The sequence below is a fragment of the Aquarana catesbeiana genome, unplaced genomic scaffold (genome assembly GCF_042186555.1).
Source record: "Aquarana catesbeiana isolate 2022-GZ unplaced genomic scaffold, ASM4218655v1 unanchor226, whole genome shotgun sequence".
Classification (NCBI taxonomy): domain Eukaryota; kingdom Metazoa; phylum Chordata; class Amphibia; order Anura; family Ranidae; genus Aquarana; species Aquarana catesbeiana.
The window spans coordinates 1,132,136-1,154,811 of NW_027362653.1; the positions used below are offsets into that span (position 1 = coordinate 1,132,136).

A 22,676-nucleotide genomic window follows, 5' to 3' on the forward strand; every position below is an offset into this window, starting at 1 on the left:
GCTACTGTCGGGCTGGCTGCTGCTCACACCAAATGCAGGGAGGAGGTGAGCAGTTTTTTTTTTTTTCTAAGGAAAGTTTCCTTGGGTGGAAAGGTGCAAAGTTTCAAGAGGATTTCTTAAGCATTTATTTCATTGAAGGGTTGAGATAAGGAGAATCAGAAGAGACAGTGAGTGAGTGTGGGGGGAGTCTGCAGCCTGATTACAGCTGACAGATCTCTCCCAAGCTAAAACACATGTCAGTCTATATAAATATCCCCCAATCACTCCGTCCAGATAATGTGAAAGTAATTTATGACCATTCATGTAACCCTGTGTATATGTGATGAGTTTACACCTCTGATTGTACAGACTCAGAGCCTGGATAACACGGGGTTACATGAATGGTCATCAATTACCTTCACATCATCTGGACATCTGGAGGTTGTTTTCATTGAGTAGTATTGTATGATTTGTTGTTGTGTATATAGTAGTGGATGAGCACGATAGCTTTTTTAAATTATATATATCTGATCACTTCTCAGCCCCCAACTGCCCCCAGCTTGCATCACCCCCAAACCACTTCATACACCCAGCTGACACACATCTCTCAGAGCTGCTTCTTACCCCCCAGCTGAGGGGCATCATTTCATGGTCACTTTCCTTCCCTTATCTTCCCAACATCACTCACTGGTTACCCCATAGACACTGCAAGAAATCCCCTCCATTCTGCCCCTATCCCCTACCCACGCCTCTCCTGTACATACTGCCCCCATCATCCCCTCCCCACGCCTTTCCTGTGCATACCACCCTCATCATCCCCTCCGCACTCCTCTCCTGTACATACTGCCCCCACCATCCCTTCCCCAGGTCTCTCCTGTACATACTGCCCCCTGTCATACCCTCCACACTCCTCTCCTGTACATACTGCCCCCTGTCATACCCTCCACACTCCTCTCCTGTACATACTGCACCCATCATACCCTCTACACTCCTCTCCTGTACATACTGCCCCCTGTCATACCCTCCACACTCCTCTCCTGTACATACTGCACCCATCATACCCTCTGCACTCCTCTCCTGTACATACTGCCCCCTGTCATACCCTCCACACTCCTCTCCTGTACATACTGCACCCATCATACCCTCTGCACTCCTCTCCTGTACATACTGCCCCCTGTCATACCCTCCACACTCCTCTCCTGTACATACTGCACCCATCATACCCTCTGCACTCCTCTCCTGTACATACTGCCCCCTGTCATACCCTCCACACTCCTCTCCTGTACATACTGCACCCATCATACCCTCCGCACTCCTCTCCTGTACATACTGCCCCCTGTCATACCCTCCACACTCCTCTCCTGTACATACTGCACCCATCATACCCTCCGCACTCCTCTCCTGTACATACTGCCCCCCGTCATACCCTCCACACTCCTCTCCTGTACATACTGCACCCATCATACCCTCTGCACTCCTCTCCTGTACATACTGCCCCCTGTGATACCCTCCACATTCCTCTCCTGTACATACCACCCACTGTCATACCCTCCACACTCCTCTCCTGTACATACTGCCCCCATCATACCCTCCACGCTCCTCTCCTATACATACTGCCCCCATCATACCCTCCACACTCCTCTCCTGTACATACTGCCCCAATCATACCCTCCACGCTCCTCTCCTGTACATACTGCCCCCATCATACCCTCCACACTCCTCTAATGTACATACTGCCCCCATCATACCCTCCATGCTCCTCTCCTGTACATACTGCCCCCATCATACCCTCCACACTCCTCTCCTGTACATACTGCCCCCATCATACCCTCCACACTCCTCTCCTGTACATACTGCCCACATCATACCCTCCACACTCCTCTCCTGTACATACCACCCACTGTCATACCCTCCACACTCCTCTCCTGTACATACTGCCCCCATCATACCCTCCACGCTCCTCTCCTGTACATACTACCCCTTGTCATACCCTCCACACTCCTCTCCTGTACATACGGCCCCCATCATAACCTCTACACTCCTCTCCTGTACATACTGCCCCCTGTGATACCCTCCACACTCCTCTCCTGTACATACTGCCCCCATCATACCCTCCACACTCCTCATCTGTACATACAGCCCACCGTCGTATGCTCTACACGCCTCCTCCACACTCCTCATCTGCAGATTCAGATGTAAAGGAAAACTGTGCGGATTCAGATGTAAGAGGAAAATGCAGAATCATATGTAAAGGGGAATGAACCCTGTGGATTCAGATGTAAAAGGGAACTCTGCTTATTCAGACCTAAAGGGGAACTCTATTGACTCTGATGTAAACGGGGACTCTTGTGATTAACTCCATATAATCAGAAATGTTATTTAATCACAAAACTATATGTATAGTGTATACTACATAAAATATTGCCGTGCATTGTACAGAGGTAATGAATTTAATTTACTACAAAAAAAGATATTTGCTGTGCGCTGCTAAAGTGTTCGGGTTTGGCTTGAAGGAAAGGTGGCAACCCTAAGCACCACTGAAGGACCCCAGAAGAGCAGGATCGGGGCCACTCTATGCAAAACTAACTGCACAGAGAAGGTAAGTATGAAATGTTTGTTTAAACAAAAAAAAAAGGAACCTTTACATATCCTTTAAATTCTAGTAGTACTATATGGTCCTCTAAACAAACAGCCCTGATGATAAATAGACAAGACAATGACCATCCTGACCATACATGGCCTACAAAGGTCAATTATTACACTACACAGGCAGCCAATGAGCAATCATTACATTATGCAGCCAACACAATGATGGAGTGCAGGGGTCAGGAGTATGGAGCATAGAGACCCTTACATTGCTGGTCAGGAGGAGGAAAACATTCCCCAGTCTGCCATGAAGAATATGTTCCATCATTGGTGTCAGAGGGAGGAAAATACTGAAGGTTCTGAGGGAAGTAGAGGAGCTGAGAGGGTACTAAGACTGAAGAACTTTGGGGCTTCTGAGCGGGTAGTGTAGCTGAAGGACTTTGATATGGTTGTTGGACAGCAAGGCTCTAAAAGAAGAGGCTGTAGGGCTCAGGGCAACACTCAGGGAGGGGGGCTCTTGGTTTGACCTCCTTACAGAGCTCCTGCCAGAAAGGGAAGACAGCCTTGACCTTCTTACTATCTAACTGGTCAAGTTATACACTATATTACCAAAAGTATTGGGACACCTGCCTTTAACCTCCCTGGCGGTATGATTATTTCGGATTTTAGGTGCTGAAAGCGGTACAATTATTTTGCATGGAAATTTGGCGTTTTATATTGTAGGTCTGTAAATCTTAACAATAACACACTTAAATCTGTCCAAACCAGAGTCTAGTAGATATCCCGGGTATGATAAAGTTTGAAACACAAAAACATAAATTATAATATAATAAATAAAAATAAATAATTAAAAAAAAAAAATAGTAATAAAATAAATTTCCCCACAATTCACTATCGCTCAATTCTGCAAGTGTTCTAATTTATTATCGCTGTTTTCTAGCTGGTCTAAAGCCACTTTTGACGTAAAGGGACACTTTTTGGTTGCTATGGACAATCTCCAGTTTCCAGGCAGAAAGAACAGTGTATATCATGTAAAACTGCATGCAGGGCATGGGACAAAGCACTGGGGACAAAAGGGATGTGAAATCATTTCATACAGTCCTGTAATCTGTAAGATTACAGGACTGTATGTGTTATGATTTTTACTTTTTTTTTAATTTGCCGCCAGGCTCCGCCCCCGTGCGTCGCGCCGCTCGCAGGGAACGGAGCCTGGCACGGAGAGGCTTCAGAGGAGGACGGAGCCCTCGGACACTGCGGGGGACATCGCAGGATCCCGGGGACAAGGTAAGTAACGCCGCCCCAGGATCCTGCAATGCGATCCCGAGTGTGGCTCGGGGTTACCGCTAATGGTACTGAATTTTAACCCCGAGCCACACTCGGGAATACCGCCAGGGAGGCTACACGCACATGAACTTTAATGGCATCCCAGTCTTAGTCCGTAGGGTTCAATATTGAGTTGGTCCACCCTTTGCAGCTATAACAGCTTCAACTCTTCTGGGAAGGCCGTCCACAAGGTTTAGGAGTGTGTCTATGGGAATGTTTGACCATTCTTCTAGAAGCGCATTTGTGAGGTCAGGCACTGATGTGAATGAGAAGGCCTGGCTCACAGTCTCCACTTTAATTCTAAAGGTGTTCTATCAGATTGAGGTCAGGACTCTGTGCAGGCCAGTCAAGTTCCTCCACCCCAAACTCGCTCATCCATGTCTTTATGGACCTTGCTTTGTGCACTGGTGCGCAGTCATGTTGGAACAAGAAGGGGCTATCCCCAAACTGTTCCCACAAAGTTGGGAGCATGAAATTGTCCAAAATGTCTTGGTATGCTGACGCCTTAAGAGTTCCCTTCACTGGAACTAAGGGGCCAAGCCCAACCCCTGAAAAACAACCCCACACCATATAGGGCTCCCACTTAAAATCCATACCAGACCTGAAGGTCCGAGGCAGCAAGGTCCATAAAGACATGGATGAGTGAGTTTGGGGTGGAGGAACTTGTCTGGCCTGAACATAGTCCTGACCTCAACCCGATAGAACACCTTTGGGATGAATCAGAGTGGAGACTGAGAGCCAGGCCTTCTCGTCCAACATCAGTGCCTGACCTCACAAATGCGCTTCTAGAAGAATGGTCAAATATTCCCATAGACACATTCCTAAACCTTTCGGACAACCTTTCCAGAAAAGCTGAAGCTGTTATAGTTGCAAAGGGTGGACCAACTCAATATTGAACCCTACGGACTAAGATTGGGGTGCCATTAATGTTCATGCGCATGTAAAGGCAGGTGTCCCAATACTTTTGGTAATATAATGTATGCCACAGGACACAAAGTGGAGAGGAGACGGCACTCATAGAGTAGGTCTGTTTGTGCAGTATCGCCTAAAGGTTGGCTACAGATCACTGCTCTGCATCTGGTGGTTTAGTCCAGACACAGGTTCTGACAGTGCTCAGAGCTGGAATTCAATGCCTCAGGAACCCACTGTCACTCTGTACAATGCCCTTAATACTAGAGAACACTTGGCAACCAAGAGAACAACCCCCTCCCCCACCGCTGTCCTTATCTCGCCCCCACTTGGCTGCTATTGGAGGGAGGAGATTTCTCCCCACAACTACTCCACCGGCAACATCCTCCTGATATCCAATCCAATCCCTTCTATTACTGCAGAGAGTGACATCACTCCTGTCAGTCAGCAGAGTTCTGGTAATTATCCTGATTAACCGCCAGCTCGGGCTAAAAGTCAGAAAGTTCCCCTTTGTGGACATCATGATGACCCAACATTGACCTCACAGCACTGCCTCAGAGCAAACAAGTCAAAGGAAGGATCATATTTATCATTCTCTAAAACTATTCAAAACCAGTTTAGAAACAAATCAAATCCAACAGAGAAAAAGAAAATTCTGATCCAGCAGGCCAAGAGAATTCTGGGTTCTCAAAAATGTAACAAACACTAAACATTCCAAACTAAATGTGTTCCCATGGGGGCAGTAGTTCTTCAATGTACAGCAACCCTCCTATTACCCCCCCTCACATCCACATCCTATTATTGTATGACCATCCAAATAATTCTTACTTTCATTTCCTAAAGTTATCCATCTACAAGGAGACCTGTATAGATCCAAGGATGGAGGAGGACCGGAGTCACATGACTGAGAAGATGCTAAACCTCACCCTGGAGATCATCTACCTGCTGACCGGAGAGGTGAGGAGGATTCTGGGAGATCACATGACATCACTCTTATCTCTATTAATAAAACACAGACCTGACCAGAGAGGTGAGGAGGATTCTGGGAGGTCACATGACATCACTCTTATCTCTATTAATAAAACACAGACCTGACCGGAGAGGTGAGGAGGATTCTGGGATTCTAACATGATATTCCTATTGGTTTCCCAATACAGAGATTTCCTCTGGTGAAGTCAGGTGATCATATGACCATCACAGTGCCTCCATGTGACTCCCTAAAACCTGAGAGACACAACATGGAGAAGATTCTAGAAATCACCAAGAAGATGATGGAGCTGCTGACAGGAGAGGTGAGCGGTGCTGGGAATTCTGGGACATTATCCAGTAACAGACAAGGGATGTGTCTGGATGGTGACTGTATCATTGTGTGTGTCAGGTTCCTATAAGGTGTCAGGATGTCACTGTCTATTTCTCCATGGAGGAGTGGGAGTATTTAGAAGGACACAAGGATCTCTACAAGGACGTCATGATGGACAATCAGCCGCCCCTCACATCACCGGGTAAGAGGAGACTTTATTGTAAAGGAGAGAGCAGTACGGAGGGTCCACCTAGATCCCCCATCATCTGATAAACACATAGAAACAATGTATTCAGTCAGTGTGTGTGTTTCCTACAGATGGATCCAGTAATGGGAACCCACCAGAGAGATGTCCCCGTCCTCTGTATTCCCGGGATTCCACACAGGAAGATCACACCATCCCTCACCATCATCAGGTAGATGAGGAACAATCACTGATAGTATCATTAGGATCTGTACATTATCTGCATTGTTACAATTGATGTTATTTTTATTATATATTCAGAGTGGAAACCTGAGAGATTCTAAAACTGAGGTTAAAGTAGAAGAAGAAGAGAGGTATGTGAGGGATGATCAGCAGTCTATGGAGGAGGATGGAATAATGTGGACATTTATAGAGGAGGACACTCCTACAGAGATCAGCACAGGTGGGTCATAGGGGTGCCCCGAATGGAAATTCTGGTACCGAAAATGAAGGATGCACTAGGCCGAAAACCGATACCGAAAATGACAGTTTAAAAAATATTTATATTTTTATATAGAATTGTATTATATTCAACTTTTTAATTAATATCATCAATTTTAAATGAATATGAATTTATTGTTGCCCATTATTGCCACCTTTAGTGCAAGAAAGGTCAAGAAAAATGCAGTCTGCAGTCTCTGACCATCTCTTGTATCATGTCCTCAGTCTCTAACCATTTCTTGTACCATGTCCTCAGTCTCTAACCATTTCTTGTATCATGTCCTCAGTCTCTAACCATTTCTTGTACCATGTCCCCAGTCTCTAACCATTTCTTGTACCATGTCCCCAGTCTCTAACCATTTCTTGTACCATGTCCTCAGTCTCTAACCATTTCTTGTACCATGTCCCCAGTCTCTAACCATTTCTTGTACCATGTCCTCAGTCTCTAACCATTTCTTGTACCATGTCCCCAGTCTCTAACCATTTCTTGTACCATGTCCCCAGTCTCTAACCATTTCTTGTACCATGTCCCCAGTCTCTAACCATTTCTTGTACCATGTCCCCAGTCTCTAACCATTTCTTGTACCATGTCCCCAGTCTCTAACCATTTCTTGTACCATGTCCCCAGTCTCTAACCATTTCTTGTACCATGTCCCCAGTCTCTAACCATTTCTTGTGCCCATCAGATGCAGCAGCCTGCCTGTGCCTGTCATGCAGCCTCACCAGTGCCTGTGCCCATCTGATGCAGCAGCTCACCAGTGCCCATGGCATGCAGCCCGCCAGTGCCCATGACACGCAGTCTGCCAGTGTCCATCATGTACATTCTGCCAGTGCCCATGAAATGCAGCCTGCCAGTGCCCATGACACGCAGTCTGCCAGTGCCCATCATGTACATTCTACCAGTGCCCATAAAATGCAGCCTGCCAGTGTCCATCATGTATAGCCTATCAGTGCCCATGACATGCAGCCTGCCAGTGCCCATCATGTATACCCTATCAGTGCCCATGACATGCAGCCTGCCAGTGCCCATCATGTACAGCCTGCCAGTGCCCATGAGATACAGCCTGCCAGTGCCTGGTAATACAATGTCAGGCTGTGTGTCAGAGATAGATCTGAATCGCCGTGCAGCCGCAGTAACGATGTCCTGCCTCCTGTGACACACGGCACAATGATTCCTAGCATTGGATCAGTGTGCTGTCTATCACAAGAGGCGATCTAGGGCTGCACGGCAATTCAGATCTCTGACACACAGTGTGAGATCGCGCTACCAGGCACTGGGGAGGCTGCATCTCATGACACTTGGGAGACCAGCAGGAAGGAGGGGGGACTGACAGGGACGTGCGGGGATGATACATGTGCAGCACCCGCCGGGACGTCCATACCCCTTTTTTGGCTCCAGTATCGGCACTTTTTTTTTCTTTCGACCGCCTGCCAAAAACATGGTGGCCGATGTGTTTTGGCGGCCGAAATTCCGGTGCACCACTAGTGGGTCAATACTAATTACATTCCTCCACCCATACTGCTCACTAATTGGTCCAGAGTAGGGAAAGGACTGGGTGATATCAGCCTGTAATACCCTGGTCACTTTCCTGAGCTGTGTTCCCCATCCTGTATTCCTGTATTTCTCTCGGATAATCTTCCTTCTCTGTGCTGCAGACACAATTTATAAATCTAGACTGGATTTATGGAGATTCTGGGGTAAATGTTGACTTTCACCATAGGCGTCGTAGGACCTAGGCAGTTGGGGTATGTGCATTGGGTCTTCTGCCCCATGCCCGGGTCTAGCAAGATCTCTGACAAAACAATTCTCCAAGGGTTACTTGCTCTGTTGTTTGCTGACTGTGCTGGGTGGAGGGATATGTCTGTATAGTCTCAGACCCAAGTCACTGAGTGCAGTCTCAGGAGATGGGAGGCAGTGGTGTGGGACCTCTACAACTTGTCTCATGTAAACATTTAGGCTTCCACTGATTACTGGATACCAATATTATGAGTCCTGACTATTAGGCTATATACTCTATGTTGTACGTTACATCATTCTGATACTAATAAGTCCTATTTGTTGTATCTTATACTATATATTCCACATTACATAGTCCTGACTTTTGCTTGCTACCCCCTACGCACTGCTATATATAAACATAATATGTATTCTCTTTTGTTTCACCCATTTTCTACCAGTTGGACATTTTATATCTGATGATTTGATTGGAGCACAGACTTTTACATGTTGATAATAATGTGATAACATCCTCATACTTTGGAACCTCAAACAGAAAGTGATAATGAAGGAGGAGTCAATAATCCAATGATGGTGGTCTTCAGGATCAGTCCAGTCTTCATCTTGGTTGTTCTCCCCCCATCCTCACTCTCTGACCTCTGGTGGGGCTCAGCCCCGCTGTTATTCATGACTAAATCATGGACTAAATAAGGAAGTGCAGGACTTCTTGTGTTGGGAAGATGGCAATGAATGATAGAGGGGGTGGGGACACTCGTCCTATAATCCCCTCATCACTGTCACTCCTATAAAAGACAGTTCTCGTTGTTTCCTCACTCTCTGACTAAGGTCCATGAATAAAGAAATGAACTGGAGATCAGAGGACCCATTTACTAGTTACCTTAAGGCCAGGTTCACATATGTGCGGCCGCGGTTTTGTGCCTGGGGTCCGGTGTGTTTTTGTTCACCAGTTCAGGTGTGATTCAGGCCCAAATTTTTGCCTGAATTTGCAGCTGAACCAGACCCAAAAATGCACAGGACCCTTTTGCAATCTGCACCATGGCTGCCCCGGACCTATGTGAACCTTCTCCATTGAGAGCCGATCACACTCACATTTCATGGGAATTGGATGTGGATATACAGTATGTGAACCCAGCCTGGGGGGAATGGTAAGATCCTCAGAGACAAAGCTGCCTGATGTGGGGAGAGTCCTGGTTTAGGGGAACCAATCTGCTCATGTCTAGTAATAATCTTTTTATCTCTATTTTAGTAGATGGACGGGAGATGAGGAAAACCTCAGAGGATTGTCTCACTTTGTCTCCAGACTGTAAAGTAGAAGATGAGGACATCACACAGTATAGTCCAGGAGAAAACCCGGCTACCTCAAATGTCCATCCGGCACCACACAGTGTAGATGGACCATCGTATTCCTCTTATCCTGAGGAACCTCAGACTGTGAGGGGCGGTGCCGTCCTTCCAATAGATAAGAGGTTTTCCTGTACTGAGTGCGGGAAGGGTTTCCAATTTAAATCTAGTCTTAATGATCATAAAAGATCTCACACAGGTGAGAAGCCACATTCCTGTACTGAGTGCGGGAAGTGTTTCAGTTTTAAATGCAATCTTAATAGGCATAAATTATCTCACACAGGGGTGAAGCCGTATTCCTGTCCTGAGTGCGGGAAATGTTTTTTAGAGAAGTCCAATCTTTCTGCACATGAGAGATCTCACACGGGGGAAAGGCCGTATTCCTGTCCTGAGTGTGGAAAATGTTTTTCACAACAGTCCAGTCTTAAAATTCATCAAAGGCTACACACGGGCGAGAAGCCGTATTCCTGTTCTGAGTGCGGGAAATGTTTTGCATCAAAAGCCTCTTATCACAAACATGAGAGATTGCACACAGGGGAGAAGTTGTATTCCTGTCCTGAGTGCGGGAAATGTTTTTCAGATAAGTTTAATCTTTCTACACATGAGAGATCTCACACAGGGGAAAAGCCATATTTCTGTCCTGAGTGTGGGAAACGTTTTTCACAGAAGTCCAGTCTTTACAAACATCAGAGATCTCACACGGGGGAGAAGCCATTTTCATGTCCTGAGTGCGGGAAATGTTTTTCAGATAAGTTTAATCTTTCTACACATGAGAGATCTCATACAGGGGAAAAGCCATATTCGTGTCCTGTGTGTGGGAAATGTTTTTCACAGAAGTCCCGTCTTTACGCACATCAGAGATCTCACACAGTGGAGAAGCCATATTCCTATCATGAGTGCGGGAAATGTTTTTCACAGAAGTCCAATCTTTACACACATCAGAGATCTCACACAAGAGAAAAGCCATTTTCATGTCCTGAGTGTGGGAAATGTTTTTCAGATAAGTTTAATCTTTCTACACATGAGAGATCTCACACAGGGGAAAAGCCATATTCCTGTCTTGAGTGTGGGAAATGTTTTTCAGTGAAGAGTAATCTTTCCAAACATCAGAGATTGCACACGGGTGTAAAGCCATATTCCTGTCCTGAGTGCGGGAAATGTTTTTCACAGAAGTCCCAACTTTACACACATCAGAGATCTCACAAGGGGGAGAAGCCGTATTTCTGTCCTAAGTGTGGGAAATGTTTTTCACAGAAGTCCAGTCTTTGCAGACATCATGGATCTCACACAGGGGAGAAGCCATATTCCTGTCCTGAGTGAGGGAAATGTTCCTCACTGAAGTCCTGTCTTCCTGTACATCGGCACAAAGTAGGTCCAGCAGCGATCACTGCAGGTAATCACTGGCTCTGTGGAGAGCCAAGAATAGATGTGGCTGCCAGTGAACTGTCATTATAGTGATCATGGCCAGCAGACACACCTACCCACTGATAGCCACAGGAGGAGCTGCCGCTACAATTTACACAGGCCCTAATCAGTGGTGTGAATGTATGTGCTGTGGGTGGGGGTTGTGGGGCACAATTGAAATCTGGGGGGATGGAGCCCACTCCAGCACCCCCCTAGATCTGACCATGCAGCATTTACTTACCTGGCTCCCATGCATTCCCTACTGCCGGTGTCATTGCAAACATGGCAGCCCGACATCCCTCCAGGTGTGCATTTGCCTGACTGTTTGCATGGCATCCCCAACATTCCTCCAGACAGGCCCCGAGCCACCTGCTAAACTCTCTGGGGGCCACATGAGGCCCGCCACCTGCTGGTTGGACACCCCTGGTTTAGAGTGATACCATTTCGCTCACATTAATCCTTTCACAGCCAACGTTGGTTTTTTTTTTTTTTTTTTTGCACACACGTTAAAATGCACAGTTAGTTAAAACCCCCCCACAATTATATTTTGAAAGCAGAGGACCTGGAGAATAAAATGGTGGTAATTGTTAAGGTGTTCCTCTTTCACAAATCTGGCCTTAGTATCCGAGTTTATTTTCTCCTTTTCCCCATTTTCCATGGTGTGATCTTTTCTACAATACTTTTTTTTTTAATAAAAATCCCTTAGATTGTACACAAATTAATAACTACTCCGCTTCCACATTCCAGACAAGTCATTTTCCTGACCAATTGCATTTCTACCTTTACTATTTCCTGATTTTATGACTGCAATCTTGTTATAAGTAAAATTATAATAAAAAACTATTAAATGAAGAAAAAAAAATTGTGTGTGTCGGGGCAATGATGAAAATCTTTGATACCCAAAAATTGCTTGTAGGTGCAGCTTTAAAAGCCTTTCCAGGTCATCAGTTTAGCGTTAACCCTGAATAATGACCCAGAGTGCAGTGGTCAGGAGCATGTAATATACAGCCCAGCATACAGAGTACAGTATTAAGGAGTATGTTGTATACATCCCATGGTACGGGGTGCAATGGTCAGGAGTATGTCATATTCAGTCCTGTGTATAAATGGTCTAAACTACGTGGCATGTTCACCAATGCCAGGAGCCTGGTGGACAAGATGGGTGAACTAGAGCTACTGTTGTACGAGGAGGATTTGGATTTTGTGGGAATTTCAGAGATCTGGTCCAACAGCTCTCATAATTGGCTGGCAAACATTCAAGGGTATACCCTTTATCGCAAGGATAGAGAGGGTAAAAAAGGGGGAGGGGTATGCCTATATGTCAAGTATAATGTAGAAGTGAATGTGAGAGATGACATCACTAAGGGAGCTAGGGAGGAGGTGGAATCCTTATGGGTAGATCTCCAAAGGGATGAAGCTAAGGGGAAAATAATACTGGGAGTATGCTATAGGCCCCCTAACCTGAGGGAGGAAAGGGAGACAGATCTCCTATCACAATTTGGATTAGCAGCAAGGATGCGTGTTATCATAATGGGGGATTTTAGTTATCCAGACATAGACTGGGCGGAGGGAACCGTGCATTCATCTAAGGCTCGCCAGTTCCTAAATGTCTTGCAGGACAATTTTAAGGGTCAGATGGTAGACGCACCAACTAGAAATAAAGCGTTACTGGATCTACTGATTACCAACAGTACGGACCTGATCACAGATGTGGAAATACGGGGCAATTTAGGTAACAGCGATCACAGGTCAATTGGCTTCAGTATAAATCACACAAATAGGAAACATGAAGGGAATACAAAGACACTGAATTTCAAAGGAGCCAACTTTCCTAAACTACGAACCTTGCTAGAAGGCATAAATTGGGATAAAATCTTAGGAAGAAAGAACATATAAAAGCAAAGGAGAAGGCCTTCAAAAAATACAAGGATGGGGGATCATCATCAGCATTCAGACTTTATAAAGAATGTAACAAGAAATGTAAGTGTGCAATTAGGACAGCTAAGATAGAACATGAAAGACACATAGCGGAGGAGAGCAAAACAAATCCCAAGAAATTCTTTAAGTATGTAAACAGTAAAAAAGGGAGGATAGACCATATTGGCCCCATAAAGAATGAGGAAGGACATCTGGTTACAAAGTATGGGGAGATGGCGAAGGTATTGAATTTATTCTTCTCAGTCTTCACGAGGGAATCAGGGGGCTTCAGTAACCAAAACTGCAGTGTTTATCCTCATGACACGTCACATGGTTAACAGAGGACAGAATTAAAATTAGACTTGGAAAACTTAACATTAATAAATCACCAGGACCAGTTGACTTGCACCCGAGGGGACTTAGGGAACTCAAGTATTTGCCAGACCATTGTTCCTAATTTTTACTGACAGTCTACTGACTGGAATGGTACCAGTTGATTGGAGAAAAGCCAATGTAGCACCAATATTTAAAAAGGGCCCAAAATACATCCCTGGGAATTACAGACCAGTTAGCCTAACATCAATAGTATGTAAACTCTTGGAGGGGATGATAAGGGACTATATACAAGATTTTAGTAATGATAACGGTATCATTAGCAGTAATCAGCATGGATTCATGAAGAATCGTTCTTGCCAAACCAATCTATTAACCTTCTATGAGGAGGCGAGTTGCCATCTAGATAAAAAAAAGGTCCTTAATAAACATAAGTGGTTGGACTATAACCAGGGGATAGTTCAGACAGATCTCCCAATCCCTACTAACATATATCATAAAAGGAAAGAGAAAAGAGGAACACCTCTTTCTCCAAAACAAATGGGATTTTACAAGGAAATACTATGTCCATCAGTAGTAGGTAAAGATCAATCAAGTTGATAAAAATATACAAATTTTATTTAAATATAATTAAAATATATCACAAAAATTGACATTATAAGAGAATATGACCATCCAGTAGTATATTTCAGAATTCATACGTGACTATCAGCCGATTGGCTATATTTAAATAAAATTTGTATATTTTTATCAACTTGATTGATCTTTACCTACTACTGATGGACATAGTATTTCCTTGTAAAATCCCATTTGTTTTGGAGAAAGAGGTGTTCCTCTTTTCTCTTTCCTTTTATAAAAAAAAGGTCCGTAGACGTGGTGTATCTGGATTTTGCAAAAGCATTTGACACAGTTCCCCATAAACGTTTACTGTACAAAATAAGGTCCGTTGGCATGGACCATAGGGTGAGTACATGGATTAAAAACTGGCTACAAGGGCGAGTTCAGAGGGTGGTGATAAATGGGGAGTACTCGTAATGGTCAGGGGTGGGTAGTGGGGTCCCCCGGGGTTCTGTGCTGGGACCAATCCTGTTTAATTTGTTCATAAACGACCTGAAGGATGGGATAAACAGTCCAATCTCTGTATTTGCGGACGATACTAAGCTAAGCAGGGCAATAACTTCTCTGCAGAAAGTGGAAACCTTGCAAAAAGATCTGAACAAATTAATGGGGTGGGCGACTACATGGGAAATGAGGTTCAATGTAGAAAAATGTAAAATAATGCATTTGGGTGGCAAAAATATGAATGCAATCTATACACTGGGGGGAGAACCTCTGGGGGAATCTAGGATGGAAAAGAACCTGGGGGTCCTAGTAGATGATAGGCTCAGCAATGGCATGCAATGCCAAGCTGCTGCTAACAAAGCAAACAGAATATTGGCATGCATTAAAAGGGGGATCAACTGCAGAGATAAAACGATAATTCTCCCGCTCTACAAGACTCTGGTCCGGCCGAACCTAGAGTATGCTGTCCAGTTCTGGGCACCAGTCCTCAGGAAAGATGTACTGGAAATGGAGCGAGTACAAAGAAGGGCAACAAAGCTAATAAAGGGTCTGGAGGATATTAGTTATGAGGAAAGGTTGCGAGCACTGAACTTATTCTCTCTGGAGAAAAGACGCTTGAGAGGGGATATGATTTCAATGTACAAATACCATACTGGTGACCCCACAATAGGGATAAAACTTTTTTGCGGAAGGGAGTTTAACAAGATATGTGGCCACTCATTAAAATTAGAAGAAAAGAGGTTTAACCTTAAACTACGTAGAGGGTTCTTTACTGTAAGAGCAGCAAGGATGTGGAATTCCCTTCCACAGGCAATGGTATCAGCGGGGGGCATCGATCATTTCAAGAAACTATTAGATAAACACCTGAATGACCTCAACATACAGGGATATACAAGGTAATACTGACATATAATCACACACATAGGTTGGACTTGTGTCTTTTTTCGACCTCACCTACTATGTAACTATGTAACCCAACTTACCTTGGAGAGCTCTGGAAACTCCTTGTCCAGCTCCCCAGCCCCTCCTATGTGTAAATCACCCTATGTCTATTAGGGGCACGATCTCCCGGCTGAGCCTGCACTGCCACTCAGCCTGGAGTAATCACAAACAATGGGTGTCTCCTGCTGTGTCATGCAGCTGCATGGATGAGGAGGCGGGGCTTTGTTACAGTGGACGGCCGTCGAACAGTTAAGACTGCATGACACAGCGGGAGACACCCACTGTGTGTAATAAAGGTACTGGCGAGGTTGCAGATGGGCACTGATAAGGATACAGATGGTCACAACGAGGCTGCATTGTTGGCACAGTGAGGCTGCAGATAGGCATTGATGAGGATACAGATGGGCACAGTGAGGCTGCAGATGGGCACTGATGAGGATACAGATGGGCACTGATGAGGCTGCATTGTTGACACTAATGAGGCTTCAGATGGGCACAGTGAGGCTGCAGATTGGCACAGTAAGGCTGCATTGTTGGCACTGATGAGGCTGCATTGATGGGTACAGTGAGGCTTCATTGATGGGCACTGGCGAGGCTGCAGATGGGCACAGTAAGGGTGCAGAATGGCACAGTGAGGCTGCAGATTGGCACAGTGAGGCTGCACTGTTGCCACTGATTTGGCTGCAAATGGGCACAGTGAGGGTGCATTGTTGGTGAATGTGACACAACATTATCTTTTAACCACTTGCCGACCACCTCACGACAATATACGTCGGCAGAATGGCACGGGCAGGCTAAATCACATACCTGGTACGTTACTTGCCTCCCACGGGCGGGGATCCGATCAGACCCCCCCCCCCCCGATGCCCGAGGCGGTCGGCATCGTTCCCTGAGAGATCCTTGCTGAGGGGGAGGCCATCCATTCATGGCCACCCCCTCGCGATCGCTTCCAGCCAATGACAATCTTCCTCTGCCTCTGTAATGTGAACAGCGGCAGAGGAAGTGATGTCATCTCTCCTCGTGTCGGTCTTTTTCGTTCCGGCGCCGAGGAGAGAAGACATCCAAGTAAGTGCACCAACACTACACGTACAGTAGAACACTCTAGGCACACTTTTCACCCCCCGATCACCCCCCTGTACCCGCTGTCACATGAACACCAATAGCAGTTTTTGGTTTTTTTACTGATTATTGCATTGGTGTCAGTTTGTGACAGTTATAAGTGGTAGGGCAGTTAGTGTTAGCCCCCTTTAGGTCTAATAAAGGTTAACCCCCCTTGATCACCCTCCATCGCCAGTGTCACTAAGCGATCGTTTTTCCGATCGCTGTATTAGTGTCACTGGTGACGCTAGTTAGGGAGGTAAGTATTTAAGTTCGCCATCAGCGTTTTATAGCGTCAGGGACCCCCATATATTACCGAATAAAGGTTTTAACCCCCTGATTGCCCCCTACTTAACCCTTTCACCAGTGATCACCGTATAACTGTTATGGGTGACGCTGGTTAATTAGTTTATTTTTTATAGTGTCAGGGCACCCGCCGTTTATTACCGAATAAAGGTTTAACCCCCTGATCGCCCGGCAGGTGATATCAGTTAAGTTTTAGGGTCAGATAGGGTCTGCGTCGCCCCAGGCAACGTCAGGTTAGTGCCAGTACCGCTAACACCCACGCATGCAGCATACACCTCCCTTAGTGGTATAGTATCTGAACGGATCAATATCTGATCCGATCAGATCTATACTAGCATCCCCAGCAGTTTAGGGTTCCCAAAAACGCAGTGTTATCGGGATCAGCCCAGATACCTGCTAGCACCTGCGTTTTGACCCTCGGCCAGCCCACCCAAGTGCAGTATCAATCGATCACTGTCACTTACAAAACACTAAACACATAACTGCAGCGTTCGCAGAGTCAGGCCTGATCCCTGCGATCGCTAACAGTTTTTTTGGTAGCGTTTTGATACAGTCGCCAACAGTCAGGAGCTTTTTTACCTGTGAGTCTCACTAGTGTACCACTAAATTTAGAGCCCAAAATGGCAAATCGAAGGTACACTAGTGAAGAGGCCTACACGTTTCTGAGCATGACATATAGTGAAGAGGAAGTCACTCATCTGTCAGATTCAGGCTCAGAATACGATCCTGTAGACGACAGCGGCCCCATGACAGATAGCTCTGACGATGGAGTTGTGGTCTCTGCCAAGGTCAGGCGTACCAGACCCCGATCTTCTTCTGCTGTTGTTGAGGTGCAAGAACCACAGGGCTCTCGTATGGAGCAGAGAAGTACTAGTACCGCTATTCCTTCTGGTGAACTGGCAAGCACCAGCGGCCTAGTACACCCTGGTCGTACATCCAGAACTGCAGTAACACTTGGTGACGTGGCGAGTCCCATAAGTGCAGTTCAAGCTGGTGAGGTGGCAAGCACAAGTAGTGTCCCACTGCCACCAAGAAGACGAACACAGGCCCGTTGTGCCCATAGTGCCCTTCCTGCTGCATTCACCAATCCAAATGGGGAAACCACCACTTCTGCAGCACCCGTACTTCCCCCATTCACTGGCCAACCCGGCATTCAGGTGGAAACAGTTGATTTTACAACACTTGATTTTTATTCGCTGTTTTTCACCGAAGATCTCTATAGATCTATTGTGGACCAAAGCAATTTGTACACTGGTCAACACATCGCCACTATTCCCCAGTCCTCCCTTGCCAGAGATTGGAAACCAATTATGGTTTCCGAATTTAGGATCTTTCTGGGCCTTTCCCATGGGCATAACTAAAAAGAGTGAGTTGCGGTCATATTGGTCCACTGACCCAATTCACCATATCCCCTTGTTCCCTGCCTCCATGACCAGGGCACGATATGAGCAGATTTTGCGGTTCATGCACTTCAACAACAATGAACTCTGTCGTCCTCGTGGAGACCCTGGATATGATCGGCTCTACAAAATTCGGCCCCTCGTATACCACTTCAATCAACAATTTGCAGACTTGTTTACGCCCCATCAAGTTGTCTGCGTTGATGAGTCCCTGATTAAGTTTTCTGGCCGCTTGTCATTCAAACAGTACCTTCCCAGCAAGCGTGCCAGATACGGGATCAAGATGTATAAGCTCTGTGACAAGGCCACAGGCTATACATGTAGTTTTATGGTTTACAAGGGCAAAAATAGTCACGTAGAGCCGACAAACTGCCCTGACTACATAGGAAGCGCTGGCAAGATTGTGTGGGACTTGGTGTCACCCTTATTCGGAAAGGGGTACCACTTGTACGTGGACAATTATTACACGAGCGTGCCACTTTTTAGTCACCTGTTTGATCATTAGATTGGAGCATGTGGCACCATGCAACCTAATCGCTGGGGCTTTCCCCAGCGGCTTGTAGATTCCCGTCTTAGTCTGGGGGAGAGAGCCTGCTTGAAGTGTAATAACTTGCTCGCTATGAAGTGGAGGGATAAGAAGAATGTTTTCGTTCTTACCTCCATTCATGCAGACACGATGGTCCAAATTACTACGGCGACTGGTGTTGTGGAGAAACCCCTCTGTGTCCACGAATATAACCAAAATATGGGAGGGATGGACCTCAATGACCAGTTGTTGGCGCCATACTTAGTTGCCCATAAGGCCAGATGCTGGTACAAGAAAGTGTCTGTTTATTTATTTCAATTGGCTTTGCTGAACGCTCATGTGCTATACAGAGCTTCAGGATGGACTGGATCCTTCCTTAAATTCCAGGAAGAGATCGTCAGAGCCCTTCTGTATCCAGACGGTGCTCCACCTCACCTTTCCCAACCAAATGCAGTAAGCCGGCTGCATGGGAGGCATTTTCCTTATGTCCTCCCGAGTACCCCTACCCAACGAGCCCCCTAAGGAAGATGTTGTGTCTGCAGCAAGCGCGGGTATAGGCGTGACACCCGCTATTATTGTCCCTCCTGTCCTGACAATCCTGGTCTTTGCATTGGTGAATGTTTTGAATGCTACCATACACTAGTTAGGTATTAGCGTAGGGTAAAGCACTGCACAGACTAGGCACACTTTCACAGGGTCTCCCAAGATGCCATAGCATTTTGAGAGAACCAAACCTGGTACCAGTTACAAAAGTTACAGTTACAAAAAAAAGTGTCAAAAAGTTAAAAAAAAAAACCACAAAAACATATATAAAATAAAAAAACAAAAATAGTCGTTTTATTGTTCTCTCTCTCTCTCTATTCTCTCTCTATTGTTCTGCTCTTTTTTACTGTATTCTATTCTGCAATGTTTTATTGTTATTATGTTTTATCATGTTTGCTTTTCAGATATGCAATTTTTTGATAATTTACTGTTTACTGTGTTTTATTGTTAACCATTTTTTTGTTTTCAGGTACACAATTCAGCTGCAGCGCGGATTTATTTATCTTGACAGCAACAGCGTTTGCTCCCACGATACATAAAGCCGTGACTCCAGCGCTGTCGGAGGTGATTTCACCACCACAGTTACATACTTCAGCATATATGCCGAAGCTTGGGGGCAGCAGAGGTGGAGGAGCAAATTGCTCCTAACTTTTGGGGAGGATGCCCCCATGCTTCGGCATATATATATTTTAGGCACAGGTTGCGTTAAAAAATGTTTTATTTTTTACTGTTTTTTTTTATTTGCTTTGCAGGTATGGTAAGTCTCTGTTATACTGTAATGTTATTTTGTTTTATTGTTAACCATCATTTGCTTAGCAGGTACGCCATTCAGTTATCTTGACAGCAACAGTGTTTGCTCCCATGATACATAAAGCCTTGACTCAAGCGCTGTAGGAGGTGATTTCACCACCAAAGTTAAAAAAAGAGCATATATGCTGAAGCATGGGGCAGCAGGGGTGGAGGAGCGATTTGCTCCTACCTTTTGGGGCGGATGTCCCCATACTTCGGCATATATAAATCCTGAAGGCGGTGCTTGGTTTTCTGGGCCTCGTACACGGCTAGGCTCCCAAAAAGTCCCACACGTGTGATATCCCCGTACTCAGGAGAAGCAGCAGAATGTATTTTGAGGTGTAATTCCACATATGCCCATGGCATGTTTGAGCAATATATCATTTAGTGACAACTTTGTGCAAAAAAAAAAAAAAAAGTTTGTCATTTTCCTGCAACTCTTGTCAAAATGTAAAATATTCCATGGACTCAACATGCCTCTCAGCAAATAGCTTGGGGTGTCTACTTTCCAAAATGGGGTCATTTGGGGAGGGGTTTGTGCCATCTGGGCATTTTATGGCCTTCAAAACTGTGATAGGTAGTGAGGAGTGAAAAAAATTTACGCCCTTAGAAAGCCTGAAGGCAGTGATTGGTTTTCGGGGCCCCGTACGTGGCTAGGCTCCCAAAAAGTCCCACACATGTGGTACCCCCATACTCAGGAGAAGCAACAGAATGTATTTTGGGGTGCAATTCCACATATGCCCATGGCATGGGTGAGCAATATATTGTTTAGTGACAACTTTTTGTAATTTTTTTTTTTTAATCATTATTCAATCACTTGGGACAAAAAATTGAATATTCAATTCAATTCAAACATGCCTCTCAACAATTTCCTTGGGGTGTCTACTTTCTAAAATGGGGTCATTTGGGGGGGTTTCTACTGCCCTGCCATTTTAGCACCTCAAGAAATGACATAGGCAGTCATAAACTAAAAGCTGTGTAAATTCCAGAAAATGTACCCTAGTTTGTAGACGCTATTACTTTTGCGCAAACCAATAAATATACACGTATTGACATTTTTTTTTACCAAACACATGTGGCCGAATACATTTTGGCCTAGATGTATGACTAAAATTGAGTTGATTGGATTTTTTTTTATAACAAAAAGTAGAAAATATCATTTTTTTTCAAAATTTTCCATCTTTTTCCGTTTATAGCGCAAAAAATAAAAACCGCAGAGGTGATCAAATACCAAAAGAAAGCTCTATTTGTGGGAAGAAAAGAATGCAAATTTCATTTGGGTACAGCATTGCATGACATTGCATGACCGCGCAATTAGCAGTTAAAGCGACGCAATGCCAAATTGTAAAAAGTGCTCTGGTCAGGAAGGAGGTAAATCCTTCCGGGGCTAAAGTGGATAAAATATTATTTTATTATGGCATTATATTTTTATTTATCTTTAAAGTTATTATTCTATTATAGTATTTTATTATGAATGGGGGGGGGGGGGGGGTTGTTGACACGGAGCGCAAACTCCCTGAAATGAGCTTACTACCTCCCTGAAATGAATTTTTGCAGGTTGGGATGTCTGCACACTGGACTCAGCATTTCCTTTTACCTCCGTTATCCTGGATTCTATGTGTGGTTTGTGCTGAAAGAATGAAGGGGCTCTTTCACTTGGGACATTGATATTTCTGAACAATATCCCTCAAGATATATAAATATAAATTAATTCCCTCCTTCCCAACTTCTAGATTGTTTGAGGTGTGGCTGTATCCCATTGTTCTATTGTTTCTGTCTGCCTTGGGAGCAACCCATGAGATGTTATGTGTTTCTAGCATGTAGACCGGGGGGCAGGGTGGAGAGGGGAGGGGGGATTTCTCCAACAGCCTCCATGCTGATAAGACGGTCTACTGTTGAAAAGTTGAATGTACCTGTGTGTCTCTTATTACTGGAGGAGGTAAAGTTTACCCCGCCCTGTGTCATTATGCAAAGAGGGGGGGGATTGTCCTCTGAGTGTATATCTCTCTGTACCTGTGAATAGTCTTATGTTTTCCACTCTACACTGCTGCTTCTACGAGTGATTGGGTGGGCTAAGGGGTCTTGGATTGTGCTTCTCGGCCTTTTGGCTAAGATCAAGTGTAGTATCGACTTTAGCCCTTAGGGGTGTCTCTGCTTCACAGCTAGGACGTTGAGAACCACTTGCATCTATCCAAGCTAATTGGTCCTTGTGGGGTACCCTCTGCTCGGCCTGGTAGGATCGTTGATTAAATTCAGCTTCACCTACTTGCTGCTATTGGGTTAGAGGCTTAGCCCCCACAAGGAACGAGATTGCGGTCTTCCCTCCTCCCCCACTCCGCATTACTACCTCCGGGCAGTAGATGCTAGAGCCTTTGTAAAGGCTATGAAAAAGAGCGAAGACGTCGAGGAACCAGAAGGTTCGACATCCAACTCCTTGACGATGGGGAAGAGCGAAAAGAAGACCGGAAAAGAGAAGAAGAACACTGTTCCAGCCA

At 45.2% G+C, this 22,676-nt stretch overlaps 1 protein-coding gene across 1 annotated transcript in view; it reads left to right on the forward strand.

The window, feature by feature from the left end:
• LOC141121612 (uncharacterized) overlaps positions 1-22,676 on the forward strand; it is a 95,718-nt gene that overhangs the window by 780 nt on the left and 72,262 nt on the right. Inside the window, exons 2-7 of the mRNA XM_073611264.1 lie at positions 5,641-5,754; positions 5,955-6,089; positions 6,176-6,299; positions 6,416-6,513; positions 6,603-6,744; positions 9,767-11,122. Of these exons, the coding sequence (XP_073467365.1) occupies positions 5,641-5,754; positions 5,955-6,089; positions 6,176-6,299; positions 6,416-6,513; positions 6,603-6,744; positions 9,767-11,122 (1,969 nt within the window). The remainder of the gene's footprint in view (positions 1-5,640; positions 5,755-5,954; positions 6,090-6,175; positions 6,300-6,415; positions 6,514-6,602; positions 6,745-9,766; positions 11,123-22,676) is intronic.